The sequence below is a fragment of the Rhinoderma darwinii genome, chromosome 9 (assembly GCF_050947455.1).
Source record: "Rhinoderma darwinii isolate aRhiDar2 chromosome 9, aRhiDar2.hap1, whole genome shotgun sequence".
NCBI classification, from domain to species: Eukaryota; Metazoa; Chordata; class Amphibia; order Anura; family Rhinodermatidae; genus Rhinoderma; species Rhinoderma darwinii.
In genome coordinates this window covers 64356926-64383490 of record NC_134695.1, presented here as the reverse complement: position 1 = coordinate 64383490, position 26565 = coordinate 64356926, and the positions used below count along the sequence as shown (strand labels likewise).

General features: G+C 44.0%; 1 protein-coding gene across 2 annotated transcripts; it reads right to left on the bottom strand.

Moving 5' to 3' along the window:
• Positions 1 to 234: 234 nt before the first annotated feature.
• NAT10 (N-acetyltransferase 10) lies at positions 235 to 26463 on the bottom strand. Of its 2 annotated transcripts, none has more exons than XM_075838001.1 (29): positions 26387 to 26463; positions 24897 to 25018; positions 24057 to 24148; positions 23798 to 23969; positions 23567 to 23689; positions 21760 to 21821; positions 14786 to 14900; positions 14576 to 14683; positions 13865 to 13998; positions 13588 to 13681; positions 12422 to 12520; positions 11442 to 11578; positions 11185 to 11309; positions 10752 to 10902; positions 9157 to 9253; positions 8907 to 9023; positions 8607 to 8708; positions 7715 to 7789; positions 6827 to 6943; positions 6613 to 6746; positions 6487 to 6535; positions 5481 to 5577; positions 4623 to 4733; positions 4359 to 4531; positions 3325 to 3444; positions 2335 to 2433; positions 2177 to 2250; positions 1868 to 1948; positions 235 to 1404 (listed from the first exon to the last, which is right to left on the bottom strand). In XM_075838001.1, the coding sequence occupies exons 2-29, from the start codon at positions 25002 to 25004 to the stop codon at positions 1305 to 1307; spliced, it is 3066 nt and encodes a 1021-aa protein (XP_075694116.1). In that variant the 5' UTR covers positions 25005 to 25018; positions 26387 to 26463; the 3' UTR covers positions 235 to 1304. The 2 variants fall into 2 exon arrangements, with proteins under 2 accessions (XP_075694116.1, XP_075694115.1); XM_075838000.1 differs by having other exon boundaries at positions 26327 to 26392.
• Positions 26464 to 26565: the final 102 nt, after the last annotated feature.

Sequence of the window (26565 nt, the reverse complement as noted above, 5' to 3'; positions counted from 1 at the left end):
CATGGCACAAATAAGTTTGCCATGTGACTGGCACTAGGACTCGTTGCCACATTAACGTCTACAGTGACCCCAATGTGGTGTCCAGCAATTCACGTGCCTATGAACAAAAGCAATACGAGTACAAATTCAATAGGAAAAAAAAAAAAGTATATAAAGAAAAGATATACGTTTACAAAATAACATTTTACTATGTAGTCCGTTTAATAGCGATGACAAAGTACAAAAAAAATAAAATTCTTTAGACAAAGTTTTTTATTTCTTTTTTTTAGGTATCGCACGTAGATGTACAAAATAAAATCATGTAACCCTTCTTGCATAGTGAACTTCAAGGGGAAAATCCATGTGAGGCAAAACTCCAATAATCTGGCATTTTTGGGGTGCCTGATAGTCCAGAAAATCCAATACCCCGGCATCTTGTGTCACCTTGAATGCTGGGCTATTGGAATCTCGCAGTAATTCCTAAGTACTTCATACAAGTCTGCAGATCGTATTCCAACACGAAACCCAGGGGGATGTGCAAAACCTGTTTCAGACCAAGACTGTTCTGTGAGAGCGACACATGTACCGCCACTTTTGACCATTTTACGGTTTATATATTGATATTACCTACGTAAAAAGTTGTCACTTAATGCATAACAAATACGGTAGTGATCCAGAGTTAGAGGCTGTATTGCACTCCAGAGCTGCATTCACAATTCTGCTGGATGTAACTGGAAACAGTCAACAAGCACATACCTAACCGCTTAGCTCCTGTAATACAGGGAGCACTTTGTTTCTCTTCGATCAGATTACTGTACAGTGCCTGATCTGACACTTCCCAGAATGCAAATCACCAGAGTGAGTTCTATGCAGACAATAACCAGCAGGGAATGCGGAAAGATTTAAGCTGTGAAGACAGCAGAATTGTAAATGCAGCTCTGGAGTTAAATACAAGCTGTAATTTATCATCCGTAAAATATAAGTAATGTTTTTACAAAGTGACTGCCTTATGTAGAATTCTATATGTAAACTGTAAATATCCTTCCTGTGTTTAGTAATCAGAATATGACTTGCTGGTTTTTACACATTAACGATAAGGCCCAGTCTTTTTTCCATAAAAATGGCCGTCTATTTCTACAGTCATACATGTATTATACATAATATATAATAGCGTATCACTCCCACTTCATATCACGGCCCATATATACACTGCTGTGCCCGATGCAGGATTACATTTACAATATACAACATCACCATGGAGTATAGATACAGATACGTTCCTGACTGACTTTTCTCAAGGTCAAGGCAGGTGCACAGTTCACATCTCATTTCCTAAATTTCTGCTTCTTGTCTTGGTTTCTCTTGGGCATCCTTTGCAGCTTCGCTCCACTTCTCCCTGGCTGCTCCAGTTTTCGCTTCTGGCCACTAAAAAGGAAACCAGAAACTCAGCGTCAAAAATGCAAGTAAGAAACTGATGAGAACAATTGCCACTAGAGGGCGCTTCCTGCATGCTAAACTGAGTAATGTATACACAATATGTAGTGAGCTCCCTCTAGTGGAGGCTGCAGACAGGATTTTATCATAACTATAGCTAATGGGATTTAGAGCTCTGATTGCTGTAAAGATATATTGTAGAAAAATGAATTGCCCTACCAAAGCAATTTAGATATTTTCCGATTCTATTAAATTGAGGCTCCCATCTCAAGTTGCTAACCTTTGCTAGGCCAAGTTGAAATTTTTTTTTTTCTTCATTTACCGGCCGGCAAAATTGATTTTCAAATTGGTGTTGATCAAATTGGACAAGAAAAACGTGCTCATCTCTACTCACAAGTGTGAACTAGTCTAAAACGAAATATACCAATATACTTTAAACACTCGAGTGACGCACCTCTTCACACTGACAATAGAGGCATTCTGACCGGTCTTCAGGACATCGTTCCACTCCTCGTCTTCTCCTCGGATGACATATCTGAATAGTAAGACAATGGTTTCACATTTTACCCAAATTTTAAATTAACAATGTTCTGTAGCCAATTGTTACCGCTGCCTATACCCCGGGGGACGGGCATGGGGTGGGTAGGGGGCTTCTTACATTCTGTATTTGTCTATGTAGTTTGCATGTGAGTTAATAAAATCTAAAAAAATAAAAAAATCATTACAACCAAACAAATTGTCAATGACCATACACAGCACTCACTGTGACAGATTCACTCCTTTTAACATCTCCACTTCCTCCTGGTGCTTCTGCTGGAATTCCTTAGCCGCCTCTTCCTAGAGCCAAACAATAGGATTAAAAAAAATAACAAAAACCACATTACTGGAGGGTCCTGGTGTCCCTCAAAGGGGGAAACTTACCAAATCCTCATTCAAGGACTTTAAGGTGGGCTCCATAACAATTTCCTTAGTGGTCACCATCTCCTCCTCCACAGCCCGCTCCTGGATCCTATTGAATAACTAGAGGAAGGCCCATAAGATGTTACGTAACAAGTGGCTCGTGTGTAAGGAACATGGACTAATGACAAGACCATTGTTGTTATTAACATATCGATTGGCCATGTGAAGGTTAGGCAATAAATGCTTTAGAGACCCCCTTTAAAAAGGAGGAAATCTAGTCTTTTGGGATGACATGGAAAATTTGAGAAGATGAAGATCGATCAAGCCCCTTTGATATTACTCAGAGATTTTGGTTATTGGGGAAACGAACACATTCTAAACAAAGAGCCATTCAAATCGATGGCAGTCTGCCTAGAAGTTTGTCGGACTTTGGTCTTCATCATGAGGGTGTGCGATATGCGTCCGCAAAAAATAGACAGTCTTTCTTGTATATTTTTCTCCTCTGCAAGCACTTTCTGTTTCACTTTATCGGCTGCACTTCTTTAGAAACCGATCCATGAAAAACGGATAGAATACAAATGACTTTCTCCTGCTGTCCGTTTTTTTTCCACGCACCCATAGACTTCAATGGGTGAGCCTGGTCCACCAAAATAGAACATGCTGCAATTTTTTGGCAACAGACACACGCTCCCTTGCAAAAGCAAATGTGTGAATAGCCCCATTGACTTGTATGGCTCAGCGGGCCGTCTGTTAAAACGGACCGCGCACTGACGAGAAATAGGTTTGTGCGAATAAGCCCTTCCAGTAATAGAAACCCCTAGGCGGGACTAAAGAGGTCTGATCGCTCTATAGAGCCTTCCTGGAAATCCGTGGTGGTCCGAGACAAATGTAATATTCTAACTTGTATCTATGACCTAATTTTGACAGGACTTCCCCTTTAACTACAATATTTGGGTGTCTGGTATCTAAGTTAGGAAACGCACCTACATTCAATCCTTCAAGAAAAGTTACCTGGACTACTTTCCGCATGATACGGTTAAAAAGACCCATGAGTTGACTGCTGGGCAGCTCTATCTCCTTCTCCAGCTGGTCCACTGTCTTGTGCTGCAGCCCAATGCCCAGAAGCAGAGCCTAAAAATAAAAAGGGGCAAAAATATCAGGACAATCCAGCAAAATAAAGCAGTGCCGTAATACCAGAATTAAAGGAATTTTCCAGTTCCAGCAAATAATGCATATTCATTGTACAATTGGTTATAATTACATCAATTTGTCATTGTTCAAGATCTCTGCTTGCTATTATTCAATAGGAACCTTCACTGTTTATTTCAGTCATGTGATGGACATAGGTGCAGGGCTCGCTACAAGACACAACTCTGAAACCTGTGCTGTAAGGCTGGGTTCACACGAGCACATTACATCCGTAATGGACGGAACGTATTTCGGCCGCAAGTCCCGGACCGAACACACTGCAGGGAGCCGGGCTCCTAGCATCATAGTTATGTAGGACGCTAGGAGTCCCTGACTCTCCGTGGAACTACCGTCCCGTACTGAAAACATGATTACAGTACGGGACAGTTGTCCGGCAGCGAGGCAGGGACTCCTAGCGTCGTACATAACTATGATGCTAGGAGCCCGGCTCCCTGGAGTGTGTTCGTTCCGGGACTTGCGGCCGAAATACGTTCCGTCCATTACGGACGTAATGTGCTCGTGTGAATCCAGCCTAACTGTAACGAGCCATGCACCTGTGTCTCCATCACACGACTAAGACAGATATTTTAATCCCCTGGAAGTAAACAATACAGGTCTCTATTGGATGACAGCATGCAGAGATCTTGAAAATCATGAGGATTGGATAAATGAATACATTGCATTTAATGAAACCGTAATACCACTTTAAGGCCTTTTCCAAATTTAAGCAAAACAAAGTCTCTGCCAACAAAGCGCATGTACGGGGGCGGGTTCATTGGCAACCAACAGGGCTGTTTTGCGAATCATAAACCATTTCCGATGCAGGACTACAAGAAATAAGACACGAGGTGACTTACAGACTGAGCAGCTGACAGGTTCAGGACCCCGTATTTTTGTAAAAAGAACATTTTAGAAATCGCGGGAATGAGATCCATGATGAGGTGATAATCCACCATGTTCTGGGAGTACATCTCCACGCGCTTCAGGTCGTACGGGGTAAAGGATGACGCCAGCTCCGAGCGAGTGATCACTGCGGGGGAAACCCGGGGACAGAGGAGTCAGAGGAGACACAGACACCGGGAAGACACCAGTAACCGGGCCGCACCAGCACAAACACTTACGACATTGAGATTCCTTCCGGACGTTTTTATTCTGTAGGACATTCAGTGCAACGGATGGCGAGAAACTTCTGAACTGATAAGAAAGGAGCGACAGGAAACGTCTCCTAAAATCTGCAGACGAAAACAGAGTGAGAACTGGACATGAATCACGTCAGTACCAGCACAAGGTGGAAAGTCCGTAAAGGAATTTTAATGATTGTATAATGAGAAGTTCTCCAACTTTCTAATAGATTTAGCATTTCAATTTAGTCAAATTTTCAAGATCTGTGCTTGCTGTCAGGGAATGAAAAACATTTTGGTTTCATTGAGAGGCGTAAAATCCTTCTTGACCTAATACTACTTACAGCTGAGTTTTTGCTACAAATATCCACTATAAATCAATCCTCCGAGCCGTGACTGGCCTTTTAGGCCCAGTTCACGCGGAGTAATTTTGGCGTGGATTCCGCGCCAAAAAAACGTCTGAATCCGTCTCCCATTGATTTCCGTTTGTTCCGCTGCAGCTTTTAGCAGCTCGCGGTAAAAAAAGCGGCATGCCCTTTTTTGCCGCGGTTCCGCCTCTGACCTCCCGTTGAAATCAATGGGAGGCAGAGAAGGCGATCAATGGCCATCAATGGCCACTGATTAAAAAAAAAACGCAGTGGAAATTGCAGGCAGGTCAAAATCTGCCTCAAAATTCCTGAGATTCCAGATTAGTCTTCCTGCAAAAAAAACTGTGTGAACAGGGCCTTATTCTCAAGGAACAGTGTTTGGGAACTCCTATAAACTAAAGGTGTGTATGTTCCAGGATAAACTATTCCTGGAACATACACACACACACCCCCCCCCCCCCCACTTCCCAAGTCAGAGGGAAATCTTTACCTTTCCAAAACGCTGTCAGCCATGGCTCTTGCTCGGATTCATCTTCCTCCTGTAGGCTCTTCAGCATAATGCAGGAGTGTTCCCCTGTGAGGTGATTCTGAAGATGGGAGAAGGAAAGTAAAACTAAGGAACATCTAAAGAACATCCTGACTTAGGTCAAATGTAATAAATCTTTACATGGGACTTGCAGAGCTACAAATTCCCTGTATAGCCATAGAATTAAAGGATAATATTCTGGTTGTCTGCAGTCACCACTAGAGGGAGCTCACTGCATACAGTTTTATCATTAAGCCTAGTGGTAGATATGTAGCAAAACTATTACACTCTCCCTAGACGGCAGGCAGCCGGAACATTATCATTTTAATCCAGGTCTGGTATAATATTAAAGCCCAGCCTTAGCTTTCAAATAATAGCAATGAAACCAGGCTCAAAGCTCTAGGTGTAATATTCGGGGTGCAGAACTAGTTTGAAGTCGGGGATCAGGATGAAAAGTTTTACTTCCTGGTTCTGTGTCGGAGAGGGGATACGAGGAAGAAAGCAGCGAGAGTGGGAGGATCCCAGCCTGTGACTGCCATCTCACCCCCGGTCCAGCCTTCAGTGACCCCAGGGGAGAAACAGGAACCTATCACCAATATAAACACCCACATACAGGGGGGAGATGAGCAATTGCCCAGGTCGTTTACAAGGAGCTATGTATGGGGACGAGGGTTTGTTATTCCGATCGCTCGTCCCCATACATTTGTATCATGTCCGAAGCGCGTCGTTGTTTACACAGGAAGATGTGCTGCCGACAACATTATTATTTTAGGCTGCTGAAACGATACGATCAGCAGAAGAATGAGTGTTTGCGCATTCATCGGCTGATTGTTGCCCTGTTTACACACACACACACACACACATACATACATATATATATATATATTAAATGAAGAGATCCCACAACAAGCGACTGCAAGGCTATGGATCACTGTATTCGTTATGTGCAAGTATTGGTGGAGAAACCTACCGGCGTTTGTCGCAGGTACACAGGAATGAACCCGGCTCGCTTCCAGAACCTGCCAAGAGAAAGCATTTAGATCCCTGCTCTTATGAATGCGTCAGTTTATATAGATCTATAGGGTGGGGTGCTCACTTTAAAAGTTTGGGAGTCAACCCATAGGATACCCCAAGATAATCCAGCTTTTCAGCAGGTCTCTCACTCAGCCGGAGCAGGAGAGGAGGCAGGTTCTTCCGAGGAGTCACCGTCTCTTCTAGGAGGCTGACGGCCTGAGTTGAGGAGGAGATACCAAAGTTACAACCGTCCTATTATAATATGGCTATTTATAACCAGACAACAGGATTCTCACCTCGCTGCTTATTGGCGTGATCTCTTGAGCTTTATTGCTCGCATTTTCTTCCAGACCAGCTAACTGTCCCTCGTAATACATTTGTAGCAGCTGCAAGGCCCGGCCTCCGTAACCCATCTGCAGGTACATACACACAATATTATACATGACATTCAATTGTAGGATCTATTAAAAACAAAGAATGGCCAGAGTGAATGACCAACTTTTTCAGTCCAACATTTTGTGCCGATTAATTTCTTAAAATATCTTCACAGAAATTGGAGCTCCGTTTTTTTGATAAAGCTACAAATGACTGACAGAATAAAATAATAAAATTCTGTCTGTCTGCAGCCACCACTAGGGGGAGCTCCGCAGTTTTTGTTTCCATATTGAGTTTAATGTATAAATCAGTATGCAGTAAGCTCCCCCTGGTGGTGGCTGCAGGCAGCAAGAATTGTATCACTTCACTCTATGCAGGGGATTTGGAGCTCTCTACCAGTAAAAAGGAGCTACAACCACTACACATTCTTTTACAGGATATGCCATAAAGGTTTTTAATATGCGAGAGCCAACCTCTAGGACTCCCACCGATTGAATGAAAGTTCCATATTGTACAGCTGGGAGAAGAGAGGGGCCGACCAGAGAAGCCCAATCGTCTGGAAAACCCAACATCCTGGCATCACAAACGTGCCAGAGACTACTGAAATATTGCTGTCTATGTAAGAACACAAACCATTTTTACACAATAGTGAACTCTTGAAGACACGAAGCGAATCACATCCCTGTATCTTGCCCAGAGAGGAGGCCGGCATGTTGGGAGTTGGATTCTTAGGTGTCCCACCGTCCTTATAAAATAGCACGTACAATTCGTGTCCTGTATAAAAGGCTGGAAATATTAAAAATGGTTACCCCTTGGTAGTCTGGGTGGACGGCAATTCTCACTATTCTTCCTCCAGATAAACTGCCGAAATCAGGATCTTGGAACTGGTGGAGAAAACAATTGCGCATTAAAAAGGTGTTGTCCAGGCAGGGGGCGGTTTTTAATACTGATGATCTATCCACAGGACACCGCACCAATCAGCTGCTCTGGCTGCCTCCGGGCACTGGAAGTTATGCAGTGGTCGTGTCGGGAAGCAGATTGCTCCGTACACTGTATAGTGGCCGTACTGGGTTACTGCAGCTCTGCTTCTATTCACTTGAATACGAGCAGAGCTGCAGTACGGCCGCTGTACAGTGTATGGAGCCATCTGCTTCCGGCACAAACTACTGCATAACTTCCGGCGCCCAGAGGCAGCCGGAAAAAGCTGGTCAGTGAGGGGCCCGTGTGTTGGATCCCCACTGATCATATACTGATGACCTGTCCTGTGGATACGTCATCAGTATGAAAAACTGCCCCATGACTGTACAATGCCCTTTAAGTGACATTGGATGGATTAAGAGGAGTGTCTAAAATCGAAGGCTACATTCACACGAGCGTATCAGATTCATGCGTGGGAAAACCGCGTGTAAATCTGGTCCGTATGTGCTGCGTTATGCAAAGCACCTTTTTTTTTCTAACGAATTGATGTGCAAATCACGTACCGCATGACTTCAATGGGCGCATAGGTGCGTGAAAAACGCACCAATACAGGACATGCAGCGAGTTTCACGTAACTGACACTCGCTGCGTGAAAACTCCTGCATGTGTGAACGGCCGCATTGAAATCAATGGGTCAGGGCGCTGTGCGTGGTTTTCAGGCACGGCACACGGACGAGTTTTACGCTCCTCTGAATGAGCCCTTAAGCCTGGTGAATAACTTACCTGTTCTGAAACAGTCCAGGGAATGAGATCCCCAGACGCCTTTTTTCCTCGGGAAAGACTGTTCATAATTGACTGCTGTGAAATCTCCCCTTCAAGACAGACCTGACGTATCGTAAAACAGAAACTCATTAACAGCACGTTGTAACACGAATGTTCTAAGAAAACACTTTGTGGGGCACCGATCTCCAACCTGTGCTGGAACTACAACTCCCAGCATGCCCTGACAGCCCGTGGTCATAGTGATGCAGTGACCGCAAACAGCAATTGTTTCCTATAAACCCATGATTAACTCTTAAGTACCTGGATTACAGCTAAGACTTCAGGTAAAGCATTCTGAGTAGGAGGAACTGGAGGAAGGAGGCAGAACATGTGATGAGCCGGGGCATCAGACAACAGCTGCAGGTCATTAGGTGAATTCTGTAGAGGGAAAAAACGGAGACGTAGGATAAATCGCTTACATTGTATCCCCCTCCTCCCTCCAAGATGGGAGATCACTCTAGATATATCCTCGGTCCCGATGCACAGGTATATATCGGTTATCAGTTCATACCTTGTAATGAGACGCGACATACAGCGCCATTAATCTTTGCAGGAACGACTCTGATGCTTTGTGGTAGCAGAACAGCGTGTCGCGGTTTACATAGTATCTGTTGCAGAACATTAAGGAAATCTAGTGGAAAAGTCTTACAAGGTTTAACGTCAGTCGTGGTGGTGGCGGTGGGGTTAATTTATACTGGCCCACTGCACGAGAAACCACCATATGTATTTTTTTATTTTTTTTTAAACGAGGCGAAAAAAAAAAAAAGAATCATTAAGGCGGGATTCACACGAACGGGTCGCGCCCGAGCCCGAGTGCCGGCCTGTAAAATCGGCCATTCTGCCCGGCCGGTTTGCATTAAGTTTTGCATCCGTGCCGGGCCGGGCAGATCCGGACAGTGACATCAGCGGCAACTCCTGAAGGGGAATCCCCATGTGTTCGGGGATTCCGCTTCAGGAGTTTCCCCTGATGTCACTGCCCAGATATGGACAGAGACATCAAGCGCTCTGTCCAGGAGCGGAATCCCCGAAAACACGGGGATTCCGCTCCTTCAAGGAGCTAAAGTGCGGCTAGCACATAGCAGAGCGGGGAGATACCTCCCCGCTCTGCTATAGTGGCGTCGCTACAGTAGTAGCAGCTGCAGCAGCAGCAGCTGCTGCTACTAGCGGCGCCATCGAAGGTGTCGCAGGGCCAGGAAAACAAGCAGGGGACGGGAGCCAGCGCAGCGCTCCCTTCCACCTGCTGTACACCCCGGCCCTGCCACACAGTGTACAGCGATGCCATTCGTCAGAATGGCATCAACTCCTCCTCCTCACATGCACTCTGCGCTGTGAGGAGGAGGAGATAGAGCGCAAGCCACGGAAAACCCGGCCATCACTCGGGACACATCCCAGTGATGGCCGTGTATTACCCGGCCCCATAGACTGAAGATAGGGCATGTCCTATTTTTTGACGGCCGGTTTTCCCGGCCGTCAAAAAAACGGTCGTGTGAATAGCCCCATCAGGGGTCTATTATTCCTAATGCAGCCGGGTGCCGGCCGATTTATGAACGGCCGGCACCCGGCCGGGAAACCCTGCCGTGTGAATGAGGCCTAAGTAACGGAGAGCCCGTCTGATTTTGCCAACACAGTTGCCCATGTTAGGAACAAGTGCGGCAGGTTTTTTTTTTTAAAAGATTTTTTTTAAATAGAGTTACATCAGAAAACACTGAAATTTAAAAATTCCATGTTAATAAATGCCACGATTTCCGCAAAATCTTAGTAAAATGGCTTCAGAGCAGTTTTAACATTGAGGGAAAACTTATTGGAGTCAACGTAAAAAAACTGCAGTAAATCCAGCGCATCTGCATAGATTTACATTGTTATGACTGGCAAACAAAATGCAACTCCTTCCAACACCCCCATAACTATAGCGGACCAACGAGACCAAATATAATGAATGAAGGCAGCAGGGCTGGTGCCAGGGTTCACGATCATCACGCTCTATGCCTACCAAGCCAAGGTTAGACACGGGGGCCCATTGTGATTCTATTTCTCCAGGGCCCACATACAGCATCTGAATGACCGGCATCTACTATGGGACTTGTCAACATGACACAGGGAGGATACAGGTCACATGTCTCGGGCAATGGACATCCGGAAATGATCCTGCTGATATTCAGACAGTCCAAACACAACAGCTCATTCAGCCATTTCTCCACTGCATCTCCAGGAGCGTAACGTATAGATTCCTGCAGGGAAACTTCATGAAGGGTCCGAGCTGAAAGACAAAAAGTGGTGGTGAGAAATACTATGTGTGAGTTCCCCTTACAGATCACGATTTGTCTCAGGATATATCCGCCAGTTACCCATACTCTCTATTTGTGGTGAATTTGCCAATCTGAACAAGATGAGCTGCAGTGTAAAGAATAGGGAGAGAGAGAATCGCAGATACAGGAAGTGGATTTTAGACTACTTTGATTTCAGTACACAACATATAAATCGGATTAGGACTGTCATTTAGTTTTCCTATTCACCTGCTATGTCAACATATTATACAGACCTGAGGCCAGCCGCTGGGTGCTTGAAGATTTGTTCTCAGCCATCATGGAGACCTGACTCTCGGCACTCTGCTGTCGGAGCTGCTGTATCAGTTTAAGGGACAGTGAGCGCCCGGTTCCCTCATACCTAGAACATAACGTTTTGAGATCTATTAGATGGTTGTATTACGACAATAGTATTGTTCTTTTTATGTAAAGGGGAAAATCCTATATAAAAGCTACTTTACCAAGGAACTCGTCTGAATTGCTATGAACTCACCCGTTGATGGTGGACGCCATAAACACCAGGTAGGGACCCAGGAGGCTCTTGACAAGAGGCAGAGGAATTGCAGCAGCTTCATCAATGACCACCAGCTCAGCTTGTCCCAACTTGACGGCGTCAGCCGGGTGGATGTACTGCATGTGAAAGAACGAAGATTAAAAAGGGACATCATATTGACCAATACGTGAGAAATAAAATAAAAATATCTAGAAGTGTTTCGACTATCTGACATGGAAAAAAAAAAAAGCCTGAGCAGTGGGATCCAGCTTGTAAGACCAGATCACCACTAGTCCCGGTTGGATCGCCAAATGGAAACCTCACATTCTGGTACCCCAAATTTACTTCAATATAGTGAACAGGAAAGTGCAGTCACCTCTCCATTGATGTCCAGATCCCAGAAAGAGGTGCAAGAGCGAACCCTTTGATAAGATCAGTCACTGACATATTGGAAACAGAAAACTGGAGAGCCCCTGTAACCAAGTTAGAATGGTTGTTGCTGTATTGCAACGCAGGAAAACAAATACATAAGAAAACATGGAGTCGGAAGGAAGGATGGTAACAATATGGCAGCCAGATCCAGAATTAGCAGACTGGGAAGGATCAAAAGTTGTACGTATTGCCCGATTCAGGTTCTAAGGCTGGCCTTACATTTCAAATAGCGGTCGGCCAAACGATCGTTCGGCTGATAACTATTCCCTCCCGACTCCCCCATACAGACGCAGGCTCAGCTCAGCCGAGTGTGTATGTTTTTCAAAAGGAAGAAGTAGTAAAGCTGTTACCAGATTCTTCCGGCAGCGGCTTATCTCCTTGCAATCAAAAGGATCGGGCATGTTGGACACTTATCTCCCCTGACACCGGCCATAAAGGGAGAGTCGGGACAGTGCCATACACATTAGATGGTCGGTCTCGCCAAAATTGTCGGGTTTGGCCGACATACTTCTACTGTGTATGGCCATGCTAAGAGGCGGACATCTTACCTGTATAGTCTGTCTGTGCTCCTTGAAGACATTCACACGGACAACAGCTTTTTCAAACTCTGGGTTCAGGGACTGGATGATCTCGTAGTCCAGGTGCTCCTGCAACAAGGGAATAACAGCCGTGATGTCAAAGAACAATAAAAGTTTATAAGTTCTGCAATACAATTAGGCTCTGAATCCATCCTCCTAATACTACAGCAGTCTAGACACTAAAAAAAAAAAAAAAAAAAAAAGACTCCATATTATTGTTCTTGCTATAACGGTACAGACACATGCAGCGGCCCCTGTCTGGCTGCATATGGGTGCGGTTTTGAGATTTTAAATGTCCACACGGTAATGCATACACTTTTTGCAGGTAACTTGCAGTTTAACAAATATTGGAAAATTGTGCAATTTGTGGTAAAACAGCATCTTAGTGCGGTTTTCGGCGTCGTTGCAGCTGCACCACAGCCAAAGAGGGGCCACTTTGTGTCTCTGCACCCCAAACAGCCTCACTCTACATCAGGAAATGTCACCATCGTGCATCATGGAACAACCCCTATAGCTTTACATATGGAAATCTCAGGAGATCTCAGTCTGCACCTATGAACTCATGGCTATGCAGATGCCGGAAGCACAGACAAGAATTTGTGCTCCTGGATACCATCTACCTCTGAAGCCCAGACGGCTTAAAGGGGGTTTCTGTCTATCGTCATTGACTGCATATTGCTAGGACATGCCACCAATGTCTGATTGGTGGGGGTCTGACCACTGAACTAGAGAATGAAGTCGCTTCATCCCTTTGGATTTTCTCTGACAGAACCAATGTGCTGTGGGCCTTTCGTTCTAGGGATCTTGGGGATTCCAATGGTTAATCCCCCACTGATTATATATTCATGGAATATCCTAGTAACACACCATCAGTGAACCCCTTTAAGCTCATCTTACGCTCGAGATAGGCGTCGGACAGCTACTCCTCCTGACTCCCCCATACACAATCCTTCCCTCCTCCGACATCTTCCGTGGGGAGGGGGGGGGGGGTGTCGAGACGCCACAATATACATTAGATGGTCTGTCGGTCCCGCAGAAATTGCCGGGTTCTGCCAACATACATCTAATGTGTACGGCCAGCCTTACCATATTAAAAATGGCTGCAAGTTGATGATCTAGACCCAGTGGACTCTCACCTGATACTGCAGCGAGTCAAAACCTTTAAATATAAACTCAAACAGGGTGTGCAGGTTATCTGGACTTGGAGACGTCACAAAGATGTTAGAATACCTGAAAGTAGAGGAAGAAAACTTCATGTCAAAATCAGGGAGCGCGATTGTGTAGAAAGCACGGATTTGTACATTTCTCATCCCCAGATCTCCCAAACTTATCTAAAGATGACAAAAAAACAAACCCCGCCATATGTACATGAAAGACCAGGGCTATTATTGATGGCGGCCCTATAGAGCATACCCAAATGCCACAGCTCCGGCTATTGCCAGACCAAGTGCAGCCGATTTTCCTCGACCTCGAGCCGCGGTTAAAGCAACTGTACTGCGGAGAGTCTTCTCGGATATAGCTTCAATAAACTTCAACACGGCCTTGGCCTACAGAATTATATAGAGAAAAACATGCAGATTAAAAAACGTAAACTTTACCAATATACAGTAAAATTCCTTTAATCCGGCATCAATGGATTATGGAATATTCTGTATTATCAAACACACAACCTGCCATCATGGAATTTTGTTAAAATCCACATTATATTGCAGTTCTGTGCTTGATAAACACTTTCTGGACTAGCAGATTCCGTGTTAATGGGGATGTCCACTACCGGAAAACGTATGACCTATCCGCCAGTATACCCTTGGTGCGGGTCCGACACCCGGACCAGCACCGATGAGCTGCCCGCAGGTACCAGATGTCATTGCACAATATGCAATGTACGGAGCCGGAAGCAGTTGGCTCTGTATACTGTATAGCAGCCGTGCTGCAGCTCTGCTGCTATTCACTTGAATACTGCAGCTTGTCCGCTATTCCGTGGCTGGAGCCATCTGCTTCCGGCATGAACGTCCGGTGCCCGGAGACAGCCGAATAAGCTGATCGGTGCGGGGTCCGGGTGTCGGACCCTCACAGATCATGTACTGATGACCTATCCGGTGCAAAAAAACTGTTCCGATTTACCTGATCCAGCGTTTTGCAGTTCTCCACCAGAACCCCCACGGGTTGTGTGTCCTGTAGACTGAGCTTCACCTCCTGCAATTCCTGGTTCTCAGGAGTCAGTTCTGCGTCCTGGAAAGAATCAAGATGGCGATCAGCAGGTGAAAACACAGCGATCCCAGCAATGAATTAGCGACTGCGCGGTAATGGAGTCAGACTGGTGTCTCCGAATACCTGCGTCTTTGGTGGCAGTGGCTTTATGTTGGCGATGTGGCTGGAGATGGGCAGGATATTCAGTTGGTCATCGATCACCATGCAGTTCTTACAGGAGGCCAGAGACAAGATGAACCTGGGAGATTTGCCAAACAGATATTTGTTTTTTATTATAAAAAGATAAAAATGCCAAAAGATGCAAAGCACCAATAGTGGCCAAACCCACATTCAGCAAACTTCTTTTAATCCGGCATCTAATAATCCAGAAATAACTAATCTCACTATACCAAAAGCAAATGACTGAGCAGAGAACCAATTACAAAACTCCTCCAAAAAAAACTAGTAGCCCTTTCAATTCCTCAACACTTCCAATATCTCTGCTAGCTGTCAGGGACTGAAAACATTTATTTTTCACATTCAAAGGCTGATCGTGTGTTGTTCACACAAGATACATTGCAACAAGCCCTGCACCCGTATAAACAGACCATCATCAGGGCAGGTTTTCAGGCCATAAATGTAAACCAAATATTTTAAAAATGTGCCAATCTCTTCATCGTTTTTGCCATAGGTTGCAAAGAATGTCTCACGCTTGAGGACTCTGTGTGACCATACATTATCCACTGATTTCAATACGAACGGTGTAGTGCTTTGCATCCCCTTTGGTGGCGCTGTAGAAAAATGTAATACTTACTGCCAGGTACGGGATGGCACGTGATCGGCTTATCCTTGAGAACCATCTAACAAAAAGTGATTGTCCAAAATGGAAACCCCTTTTAGTTCTTAAAGAGGCTCTGTCACCAGATTTTGCAACCCCTATCTGCTATTGCAGCAGATAGGCGCTGCAATGTAGATTACAGTAACGTTTTTATTTTTAAAAAACGAGCATTTTTGGCCAAGTTATGACCATTTATGTAGTTATGCAAATGAGGCTTGCAAAAGTCCAAGTGGGTGTGTTTAAAAGTAAAAGTCCAACTGGGCGTGTATTATGTGTGTACATCGGGGCGTGTTTACTACTTTTACTAGCTGGGCGTTCTGATGAGAAGTATCATCCACTTCTCTTCAGAACGCCCAGCTTCTGCCAGATCACGCTGTGACGTCACTCACAGGTCCTGCATCGTGTCGGCACCAGAGGCTACAGTTGATTCTGCAGCAGCATCGGCGTTTGCAGGTAAGTAGCTACATCGACTTACCTGCAAACGCCGATGCTGCAGAATCATCTGTAGCCTCTGGTGTCGATGTGTCCTCGCTCGTCTGACACGATGCAGGACCTGTGAGTGACGTCACAGCAGTGATCAGGCAGAAGCTGGGCGTTCTGAAGAGAAGTGGATGATACTTCTCGTCAGAACGCCCAGCTAGAAAAAGTATTAAAAACGCCCCGATGTACGCACATAATACACGCCCAGTTGGACTTTTACTTTTCAACACGCCCACTTGGACTTTTGCAAGCCTCATTTGCATAACTACAAAAATGGTCATAACTTGGCCAAAAATGCTTGTTTTTTAAAAATAAAAACGTTACTGTAATCTACATTGCAGCGCCGATCTGCTGCAATAGCAGATAGGGGTTGCAAAATCTGGTGACAGAGCCTCTTTAAGTAAGAAAAAACCATTTAAGGGTATGTTCACACAAAGTGGATTAGATTTTAACAAATGTCATCCACACGTTCCAGAAAAAAATTTGGTTGCAGGTTCTCCCCATCGAGTTCAATGGGGAGGTAAAAGCGGCAACAATTCGCAAATATTGCTATCTTTACGGTGGAAAAGCTGCGATACTGCAGCAAATATCGTAAATCTGAAAACCAAAACAAAACCACTTTTTTCTTCTGAATTTAACCCCTTCCCGACATACGCCGTATATATACGGCGCTGTCGGGAGGTGGTTCCCGCAAAGCGCCGTATATATACGGCGCAGTGATGGTGCGGGCTCAGAAGCAGAGCCGGCACCATCACCGCGGGGTGACAGCTGTATTATACAGCTGGCACCCTCCTGTAACTGCCAGGACCGGAGCTACTCTCCGATCCGGCAGATTAACCCCTCAGATGCTGCTGTGGCAATCGGATGCCAGAAAATGGCGTCCGAGTCTGCCTTGTACGGGAGCCGATGAGGACCCGCCTGCGGCGAGTCCTCATAGGCTTGCTGTCAGTGAATAACTGACAGCGCTAATACACTGCACTACGTATGTAGTGCAGTGTATTAGAGTAGCGATCGGGGCATCAGGCCCTCATGTCCCCTAGTGGGACAAGTAAAAAAAGTAAAAAAAAGTAAATAAAAATGTGGTAAAACAATAAAAACACACACATTTCAAATAAAAATAAAGCTAAACTGACTTTTTTCCCATAGTAAGTATTTTATTATGGGAAAAACCGTAAAAATAAAAAAAACGATGCATAATTGGTATCGCCGTGTCCGTAACGACCCAAACTACAAAACTATTATGTAATTTATCCCGCACGGTGAACGCGGTAAAAAAAAAACATGAAAAACAGCGCCAGAATCTTTGTTTTTAGGTCACATCTCCTTCCAAAAAATGCTATAAAAAGTGATCAAAAAGTCACATTTACTCCAAAATAGTACTAATAAAAACGACAATCCGTCCCGCAAAAAATAATCCCTGACACCGCTTTGTGCACGCAAAAATAATAAAGTTATGGGTCTTAGAATGTCGACAGAGAAAACAAATGATTTTATAAAAAAAGTGATTTTATTGTGCAAAAGCCGCAATACATAAAAAAAACTATATAAATTTGGTATCGCCGTAATCGTATCGACCCGGAGAATAAAGCTAACATGTAATCTAGGGCGCACTGTGGATGCAGAGAAAAAAAACAATAAAAAACTATTCCAGAATTGCTTGTTTTTGGTAATTTCCTTTACCAAAAAATGAAATAAAAAGTCGTATGTGTTCTAAAATGGTACCAATAAAATCTACAGCCCGTCTCGCAAAAAACAAGCCCGCACACCGCTCAATCAACTGAAAAATAAAAAAGTTACGGCACTAGTAATGCGGTGATGAAAAAACATCTCAATGCGCAGGTCGGAGGGGAAAATTCCTTCAGTTTCAGGACACTAGTATTTAGGAACTAGGAAAGGGAAGGGACATAGCACATCCGCTGGAAGCGAGGGTGCCCGTATTATACCAGCGCAAAACTTTCCCAGCAATATTTCCCAAACTACGAAGGAGAAAATGTCCCCAAAAGGTGCAGAGCGTTACAGAAGGGGGATAAGAAAGAAAAGCGTTTATCAGTGTGACGCCGGCCTGCGCATAACGGATCGCTTCACAGCGTAACACACACCTATGGATAATTGTATTATTTACCCAATTATTATACCCTCTTATTATGCCCTGATGTACTCCGCACAGATTACATATACCCTGATGTACTCCGCACAGATTACATATACCCTGATGTACTCCGCACAGATTACATATACCCTGATGTACTCCGCACAGATTACATATACCCTGATGTACTCCGCACAGATTACATATACCCTGATGTACTCCACACAGATTACATATACCCTGATATACTCCGCACAGATTACATATGCCACCACATTATAAACTGAAATACCAGCAAAACCCCAAACAGAACTATTACCAAGCAAAATCCATGCTCAAAATGGCGGTCTTTCCCTTCTTAGCCCTACAGTGTGCCCAAACAGCAATTTATGGCCACAAGTAAGGCATTACCATGCCCGGGAGAACCCGCTTAACAATTTATGGGGTAACATTCTCCAGGGGCACAACATCTTGTGTGGTGAATGGGTAGATCAGTGGAGAAATTGCAATTTTCACTTTGCACCATCCACTGCGTATTCATTTCTGAAAAACACCTGTGGAGTCTAAATTGTCACTACACCCCTTGATAAATGCCTTTAGGGGTGTAGTTTCTAAAACGGGGTCACTTTTGTTTGGTACATCAGGGGTTTTGCAAATGCAACATGGCGTCCGCAACCCATTCCAGCAAAATCTACGCTCCAAAAGATAAATACCGCTCCTTTTCTTCTGAATGCTCCCATATATGTAAACAGTCGATTATAACCACATATGGGGTGTTACCGTACTCGGGAGAAATTACTTTACAAATGTTGGGGTGCTTTTTCTTCTCTATTCCTTGTAAAAATGAAAAATGTGTATCTAAAACTACATCTTGTTGGAAAAAAAAAATATTTTTCATTTTCATGGCTTAATTCTAATTAATTCAGCAAAAAACCTTTGGGATCAAAATTTTCACTATACCCCTAGATGATTCCTCAGGGGGTGCAGTTTCCCAAATGGTGTCACTTTTGGGGTGTTTCCACTATACTAGTACTACAGGGGCTCAGCAAATATGACATGACACCCAGAAACCATTCCAAAATCCAAATGGTGCTCCTTCCATTCTGAGCCCTACCGTGTGTCCAAACAGATGTTTGTGACCACATGTGGGGTATTATTTTACTCGGGAGAAGTTGCTTTACAAATGTTGTGGTGCTTTTTCTCCTTTAGTCCTTGTGGAAATGAAAAAAAAATACCTAAACCTACATTTTCTTTGAAAAAATGTAGATTTTCATTTTTACGGCCTAGTTACAATAAGTTCTGTAAAAAACCTGTGGGGTAAAACTGCTCACTCTACCCCTAGATAATTCCCTCATGGGGTGTAGTTTCCAAAATGGGGTCACTTGTTGGGGGTTTCCACTGTTTTGTCACCTCTGGGGCTTTGCAAATGCGACATGGCCTCCGCAAACCATTCCTGCTAAATTTGAGCTCCAAGAGCCAAATGGCGCTCTTTCCCTTCTAAGCCCTGCCGTGTGTCCAAACAACTGTTTATTACCACATGTGGGGTATTGTTTTACTCGGGAGAAATTGCTCTACAAATGTTGTGGTGCTTTTTCTACTTTAGTTCTCTTGGAAATGAAAAAAAATTAGCTAAACCTACATTTTATTTGAAAAAATGTAGATTATCATTTTCATGACCTAGTTCCAAAAATTTTTGCAAAAAAACTGGCCGGTCAAAATGCTTGCTACACCCCTAGATAAATTCCTCGAGGGGTATAGTTTCCAAAATGGGGTCACTTGTTGGGGGTTTCCACTGTTTTGTCACCTCAGGGGCTTTGCAAATGTGACATGGCCTCCGCAAACCATTTCTGCTAAATTTGAGCTCCAAGAGCCAAATGGCGCACTTTCCATTCTAAGCCCTGCCGTGTGTCCAAACAACCGTTTATTACCACATGTGGGGTACTGTTTTACTCGGGAGAAATTGCTCTACAAATGCTGTGGTGCTTTTTCTACTTTAGTTCTTTTGGAAATGAAAAAAAATTAGCTAAACCTACATTTTATTTGAAAAAAATGTAGATTTTCATTTTCATGGCCTAGTTCCAAAAATTTTTGCAAAAAAACTGGCCGGTCAAAATGCTTGCTACACCCCTAGATAAATTCTTCGAGGGGTGTAGTTTCCCAAATGGGGTCACTTGTGGGGGGTTTCCACTGTTTTAGTTCCACTAGACCTGTTCAAAGCTGACATGGTGCCTAAAATATATTCTAATAAAAAGGAGGCCCAAAATCCACTAAGTGCCCCTTTGCTTCTGAGGCCGCTGCTTCAGTCCAGTAGCACGCTACGGCCACATGTGGGATATTTCCTAAAACTGCAGAACCTGGGCAATAAATATTGAGTTGCATTTCTTGGGTAAAACCTTCTGTGGTACAAAAAAAATGGATTCAAAATGAATTTCTGGAAAAAAATAATGAACTTTGTAAATTTCACCTCTACTTTGCCTTAATTCCTGCGCAATGTCTAAAGGGTTAAGAAACTTTCTAAATGCTGTTTTGAATACTTTGAGGGGTGCAGTTTTTAAAATGGGGTGACTTATTGGCGGTTTCTAATATCTAAGGACCTCAAAGCCACTTCACAACTGAACTGGCCCCTGTAAAAATAGCATTTTGAAATTTTCTTGAAAATGTGAGAAATTGCTGCTAAAGTTCTAAGCCTTGTAACGACCTAGAAAAATAAAATGATGATCAAAAAACGATGCCAATCTAAAGTAGACATATGGGGGATGTTAGTTAGCAACATTTTTGTGTGGTATAACTGCCTGTCTTACAAGCAGATGCATTTAAATTGAGAAAAATGTTAATTTTTGCAATTTTTCGCTACATTTTGGTGTTTTTCACAATAAATACTGAATGTATCGGGCAAATTTTGCCAGTAACATAAAGTCCAATGTGTCACGAGAAAAGAAATCTCAGAATCGCTTGGATAGGTAAAAGCATTCCGGAGTTATTACCATATAAAGTGACACATGTCAGATTTGAAAAATGAGGCCCGGTCAGGAAGGTCAAAAGTGGCCAAAGAGGGAAGGGGTTAATTTAAAAGAAAAAAAAAATCTATACCTTCTTCCCAGGCGTTGCTATAGTGACGGCTCCTTGTCCCCTGCGCAGCCCAGCCTTCAGGGATGACACTTCATCCCATGTGACTGCTGCCGCGGTCACATGGGCTGTAGCGTCATCATAGGAGGCCGGGCTGTGCAGAGACCAGAGGTACGTGTCGCTATGACAACACAAGTCAGGGATTAATTTTTTTCTGCTGTTTTCCGTAAGCGGTGATTCTGGCCTAAAATCTGAACCACAAAAGGTGAAGCCTTTCGGCCGGCATTTCTTCTAAGCTCTAGGTCGGATACGCTATGAGCTTTTACGCAGAATACCCAACCTGTGTGAACATACGCTAACACACTACAATATATAAGACAACTGGGTCAACCACAAACCACTTTAATGCCCTTGGAGGCCACTGATCATTGCGGGCGGGCCCTGCACATATAAGACATACACTGGGGCAGATTTAGCAAAACGAATAGTAAAACTGCCCTAGTCGCCCATAGCAACCAATCAGAACTCGGCTTTCATTTCTTAACCTGCTCTGGAAAAATGAAAGCTGCACGGTCAGTGGTTGCTATGGGCAACAAGGGCAGTTTTACTGTAACATAAGACAACTAGAATCAGAAACATGGGCACCTTTCATTGAAGCGGCCGACGACATCTTGATGGGCCTCTGTCCTGTACCGAGAGTGAACATCCTGCAAGAGGAAAGAACCGTTCAGTATTTAGCGGCTTCCGACCATAGAAGATTATTCAATAAAGCGCACGCTGTTTGATAGAGTTGGCGCATCTTGGCGAACGTTAGACACCTTTCCCTTCTTTACACCCCATATTGGGTAATAAACCACAAAAATTTATTCTTTTTTTTTTTTTTTTACCCCATATTGGGTAGTATTCTGTCCCGTAGTGTAAGGTCCTGTTCACATCAGCGTTCGCTTTCCGTTCCGGGGTTCCGTCTGAGGTTTTTGTCGGGTGAACAACACCGCGGAAAGTGAAACTGAAACCACAGCTTCCGTTTCCGTCACCATTGATATCAATGGTGACGGAAACATTGCTAATGGTTTCCGGTTTTCCGACGGAATCAATAGTGCAGTCGACTCCGCTATTGATTCCGTCGTTAAAACGGAAACCTGCCGGAATGGTGACGAACGGAAACCATTAGCAATGTTTCCGTCACCATTGATATCAATGGTGACGGAAACGGAAGCTGTGGTTTCAGTTTCACTTTCCGACTCACCCGACGGAAACCTCAGACGGAAACCAGGAACGGAAAGCGAACACTGATGTGAACAGGCCATTATCGTGTTTTCAGTACAGGGCAGTATTCCCGCGGGGAGGCAGTCACTCACGGCAGCATGGATGACTATGATGCTAGGAGCCCGGCTTTCTGAACTATGTTGGATCCTGGAAAAGCGGGCAACATACGGTCTGTATCTCACGCACCGAACACAGCCGTGTGAATTAACCCCATCATTTCCCTCACACATTAACCCAATGGTGCCCATCATATTCAATATAGTAAGTGATCCCATCAAGTACCTCGCCCACAGTTGTAATGGGCAACATTGTGTTGATGTGTGAGGTACGTGATGGGGTTATAATGTGACGCACATGAATGCTCAAAATGTTCAACCCTGTTCCTCACATCAGAAAATGGAAGGACTTTATATTTTTGGAGGTTTTTTGTTGCAAAGTATCGTTTTGGTATCGAGTATTGCAATAATACTCCAAGTATTGGTATCGAAATTCAAATTCTGGTATCGTGACGACCCTATTTGGTGCTGCGTTTTTTGACATTTGATGGGTCAGTTTACTGGTGCCTTTCATTTTATGGGTCATTAGGGCATATTATTTAAATTTATCTCATCAAGTACCGATGGTTTGTATCTTATCTTGTGAAACCCTTGTTTATGACATATACATTTTGCCTTGTGTGGGGTTTTTCCCCCCGAAATTTTTTTTCCCACTTGGGAATAGAGGCATTTTTCTGTGGGACTTTCACTTACTATACTAGGTTGTGATATACGTTCGCACTGTATAACTATCTATTGGATTTTGTGCATTCTTGAACACCACTGCAGATAGTACAAACAATACATATCAAGGCTAAGTGCACTTATAAAGATATTTTGTATATTTACAACGTGTGGTTCTACTATATGGTTGTGTGGTATACATTTGTAGGGGTTTGTTCTAGTTGGTATACCACGATTGATATGATGAGGGAAATCGTATTCTTGATAGGTCTCTAATTAGGCTCCAAACCGAAGGAAAAAAAAAGGAAAATGGGTGGAGAGAGCAGGGTCTATGCATTTCTGAGGCGTGGGTGACTCTGTGACTAAACAATAGCGCCATAGCTGCTAAAAATGGCAGCTTTCTACCTCCTTAGTTATTACCAAGACCCAGGTACAAGAGACACGACAGAAGCAGATGTTTTACATACCATAGTCATGGTGTACAATTTCTTGAGGGAAGCCATGGTGCGAAGCAGAAGAACAACTATTCCACCTCCTTCCACTGTTTCAACTGTACGGGCCAGCAAGTTGGGTGTCAGAGCCTCAAAATCCTGGCAAGGAGGCAAGAGACAGACCATTCACTACAGACAATCTAGACAGATCTCCAGCCTTCCCATGACATTTCTAGCGGCAGCCATCATGGATGTAGGATCACTCACCTGTAGGACACACATGCCATACGTGTTCCCCAGGATTTTATGGGTCTCGTTGTAGTAACAATAACGGATGTTGGTGGCAGCGATAAAAAGCTCGAAAGGGTCGTCCTCGTTAATGTTCAGCGAGCCGCTCTTAATTCTTTTCTGCAGCTTCCTCATTTTTTTCTTGCGGTTACTACAGGACAAGTAACAATGTTGAGAGTCTGACTCCACACATCGGATGTGTCGTCATAACCCAAGAACCCAATAGACCATATCCTACCTGCTGAAGCCTAATTCTTTCTTGTAACACCAGAGGACGGACGGCCGAGCTTTCACTGCTGATTTGGAGAGCATGTGATGGAGAATGACCACCTGCGAGCACATACACCATAAATTGACATAATCAAGACAGATCTGATACACTGTAACAAGCCCTGCACCTGTGTGGACAACACATGATCAACACCTTTTTTTTTTTTTTCAGCCCTTGATGCAAGCAGGGATGTTTGCATTCACTGACCGCAAGCAGAGGCTTTGTTTTAAGTCATCATCCTTTTTTTTTTAGAACGATTAATAATCATTGCTGTTCTGGGACTTTCTGATCGTTACATAAAACTGGAAATTCCCTTAAACAGAAACTCCAAGCTTGGCATTGCTTCGGGGGGAAAGATACCTCCGTATCATGGGGCTACACAGAGATGTACATAGGGGGTGTTATTGGGGCTCGGTGGGTGTGGCTTGTTACATTTAGATATACGACAGTTATCAGCGTCCAAGGATAGAATTTTGCCGAGCAAAAGAACTGTCGTAAATAAAAAAACAACAATACATTTCTCATGAGTCTTGCAACTCTTTAGTGTTCTTAAATGACATATTAAATAAAAAGTTATTACATAGCCCCAGAACATATCTGCAATAATAGGGATAAATCTGGACTGGTGGCCTGCTATTATTCTAACAAACACTAGGGGGCGCAGACTACGTACAGATGGATAGGAGATAGAAAATGTGATAGAGAAAGAGCACGAGCGAGAAAGTCTAGGATATGTAGACTGTTGCGCCCCCTAGTGCTCGATAGAATAGACATTCTGCTATTTTGTGACTATATTATATAATTGACCTGATCTTTCCCATGATCTCCCACAATAACAAAGAAACTCCTGTGTTTCTCTGCCACTCCATTCTCGATCAGCACCCGAATACGGTTATCGATCTTCTTCCGCTGCATTGTGATTAAAGAATCTGGGGAGATAAAAATCTAAATTTAAAGATCCTGAGAAATGATAAAGAGGATTATAAGTAAATATATTGTGAAAAGAGATCAACAAAAATGACAGATTGTTGTAACTTCACAGATTACGTAATACGTTAAACGTCTAATCTTCATCTCGCTGCTCGTCTGCAAATTAGAAGGACATTACATTTTGGATATCATAAATGATACAGAACAGGAACCGCCGAGGAGTCTTGTAATATTCTTAACTTGGGGGTTAAAATGTGGTCCAGCTGCTGCAGAACATCTTGGGGATGGAGTGACGGTCACAGACTGACAAGTATCTTCCCAAACTCTTCTCAAAGAGGCCCTGCAGCAGCAGTGTCCAACTACTACCAATCCGAAACGTATGACCTATGCCACGAATACACATTTAATTTACTGCCTCTCAAAGAGGCTCTGCAGCAACTTGGGCAATGCACTGTATAACACCCATGCTAGCTATAGATCACTGATTGATTGGAATAAATCTCTTCCCAAAGAAGATCTGCAGCAGCTGAGGCGATGTACTGTTTTATACACTACTGGAGCAGCAAAAAATATATAATACACAGCTCAGCTGCTGCTGAACCTTTTTGTAGATAGAAGCTAAAGATTCCGGTCAGTCAATCGGTGACTATATTGCCCCATCTGCTGCAGAACAGCTTTAAAAAAACAACACATGCACTTAGAAGAAATTACCACGCAGCACTGTTATTAGAGACTTCTGAACATTACATCAGTGCGGTGATGGAACTAGGGGGCTCTCACAACAGCCTAGAATAATGGGGTCACCGCACTTACTAAATGGCCAGTCATTCCGAAATATTGCGCCAATATCGGCCAAAAAGATCCAGCTCTCAAACCGCCAGTTATAATTCTCGGACACACCGTGTCTCAGTTAGACATGCTGTAAGTGTTTGATGGGGGTCTGACCACTGGGACCCCCACCAATGCCTAAAACAAAAACGCTGCAATTCCACCACAGCGTCAGGAGTGGCGCTATTTTGTAGAAAACCAAAGGGAGCGCTGCACTTTAAGACGTGCCCCAACCCCTTCATTCAGGATTTGCCCATGGGCTGGACCCCCTCTAATCAAACATGGGAGGCAGATCCTATTAATATAAGATTAACGATAATGGACAGAAACCCCCTTTAAACGTGGCTAGGATGGCGTGGGAACCTTTTTCTCTACTCATAAACCTCGTCCTATGTTAACACGTTCTCAAGCGCTCCCCCCATGCTGACAGCACAGCCTTGTAACAAACTTAAAAAGCGAAGAAGACACCAATCACCCACCCGGCTACACGTCCATATAACTCGCGTAGTCACAGACACATGGCGCCGATCATCACATACCTTGTAATCAGGCAGCCAGAGCCACACTCACATGCCGCATGCATAGAGCAAGGAAGGACCCCGACCTGTGCTGTCCGCAGCGCCTGATTATTTTTTGCAGGGGCCTTCACCGCACCGTCTCGCTAATGACGTCAGTGTCCACAGAAGATGACACCATGTTGGTGCCGGCAAATAGTCTT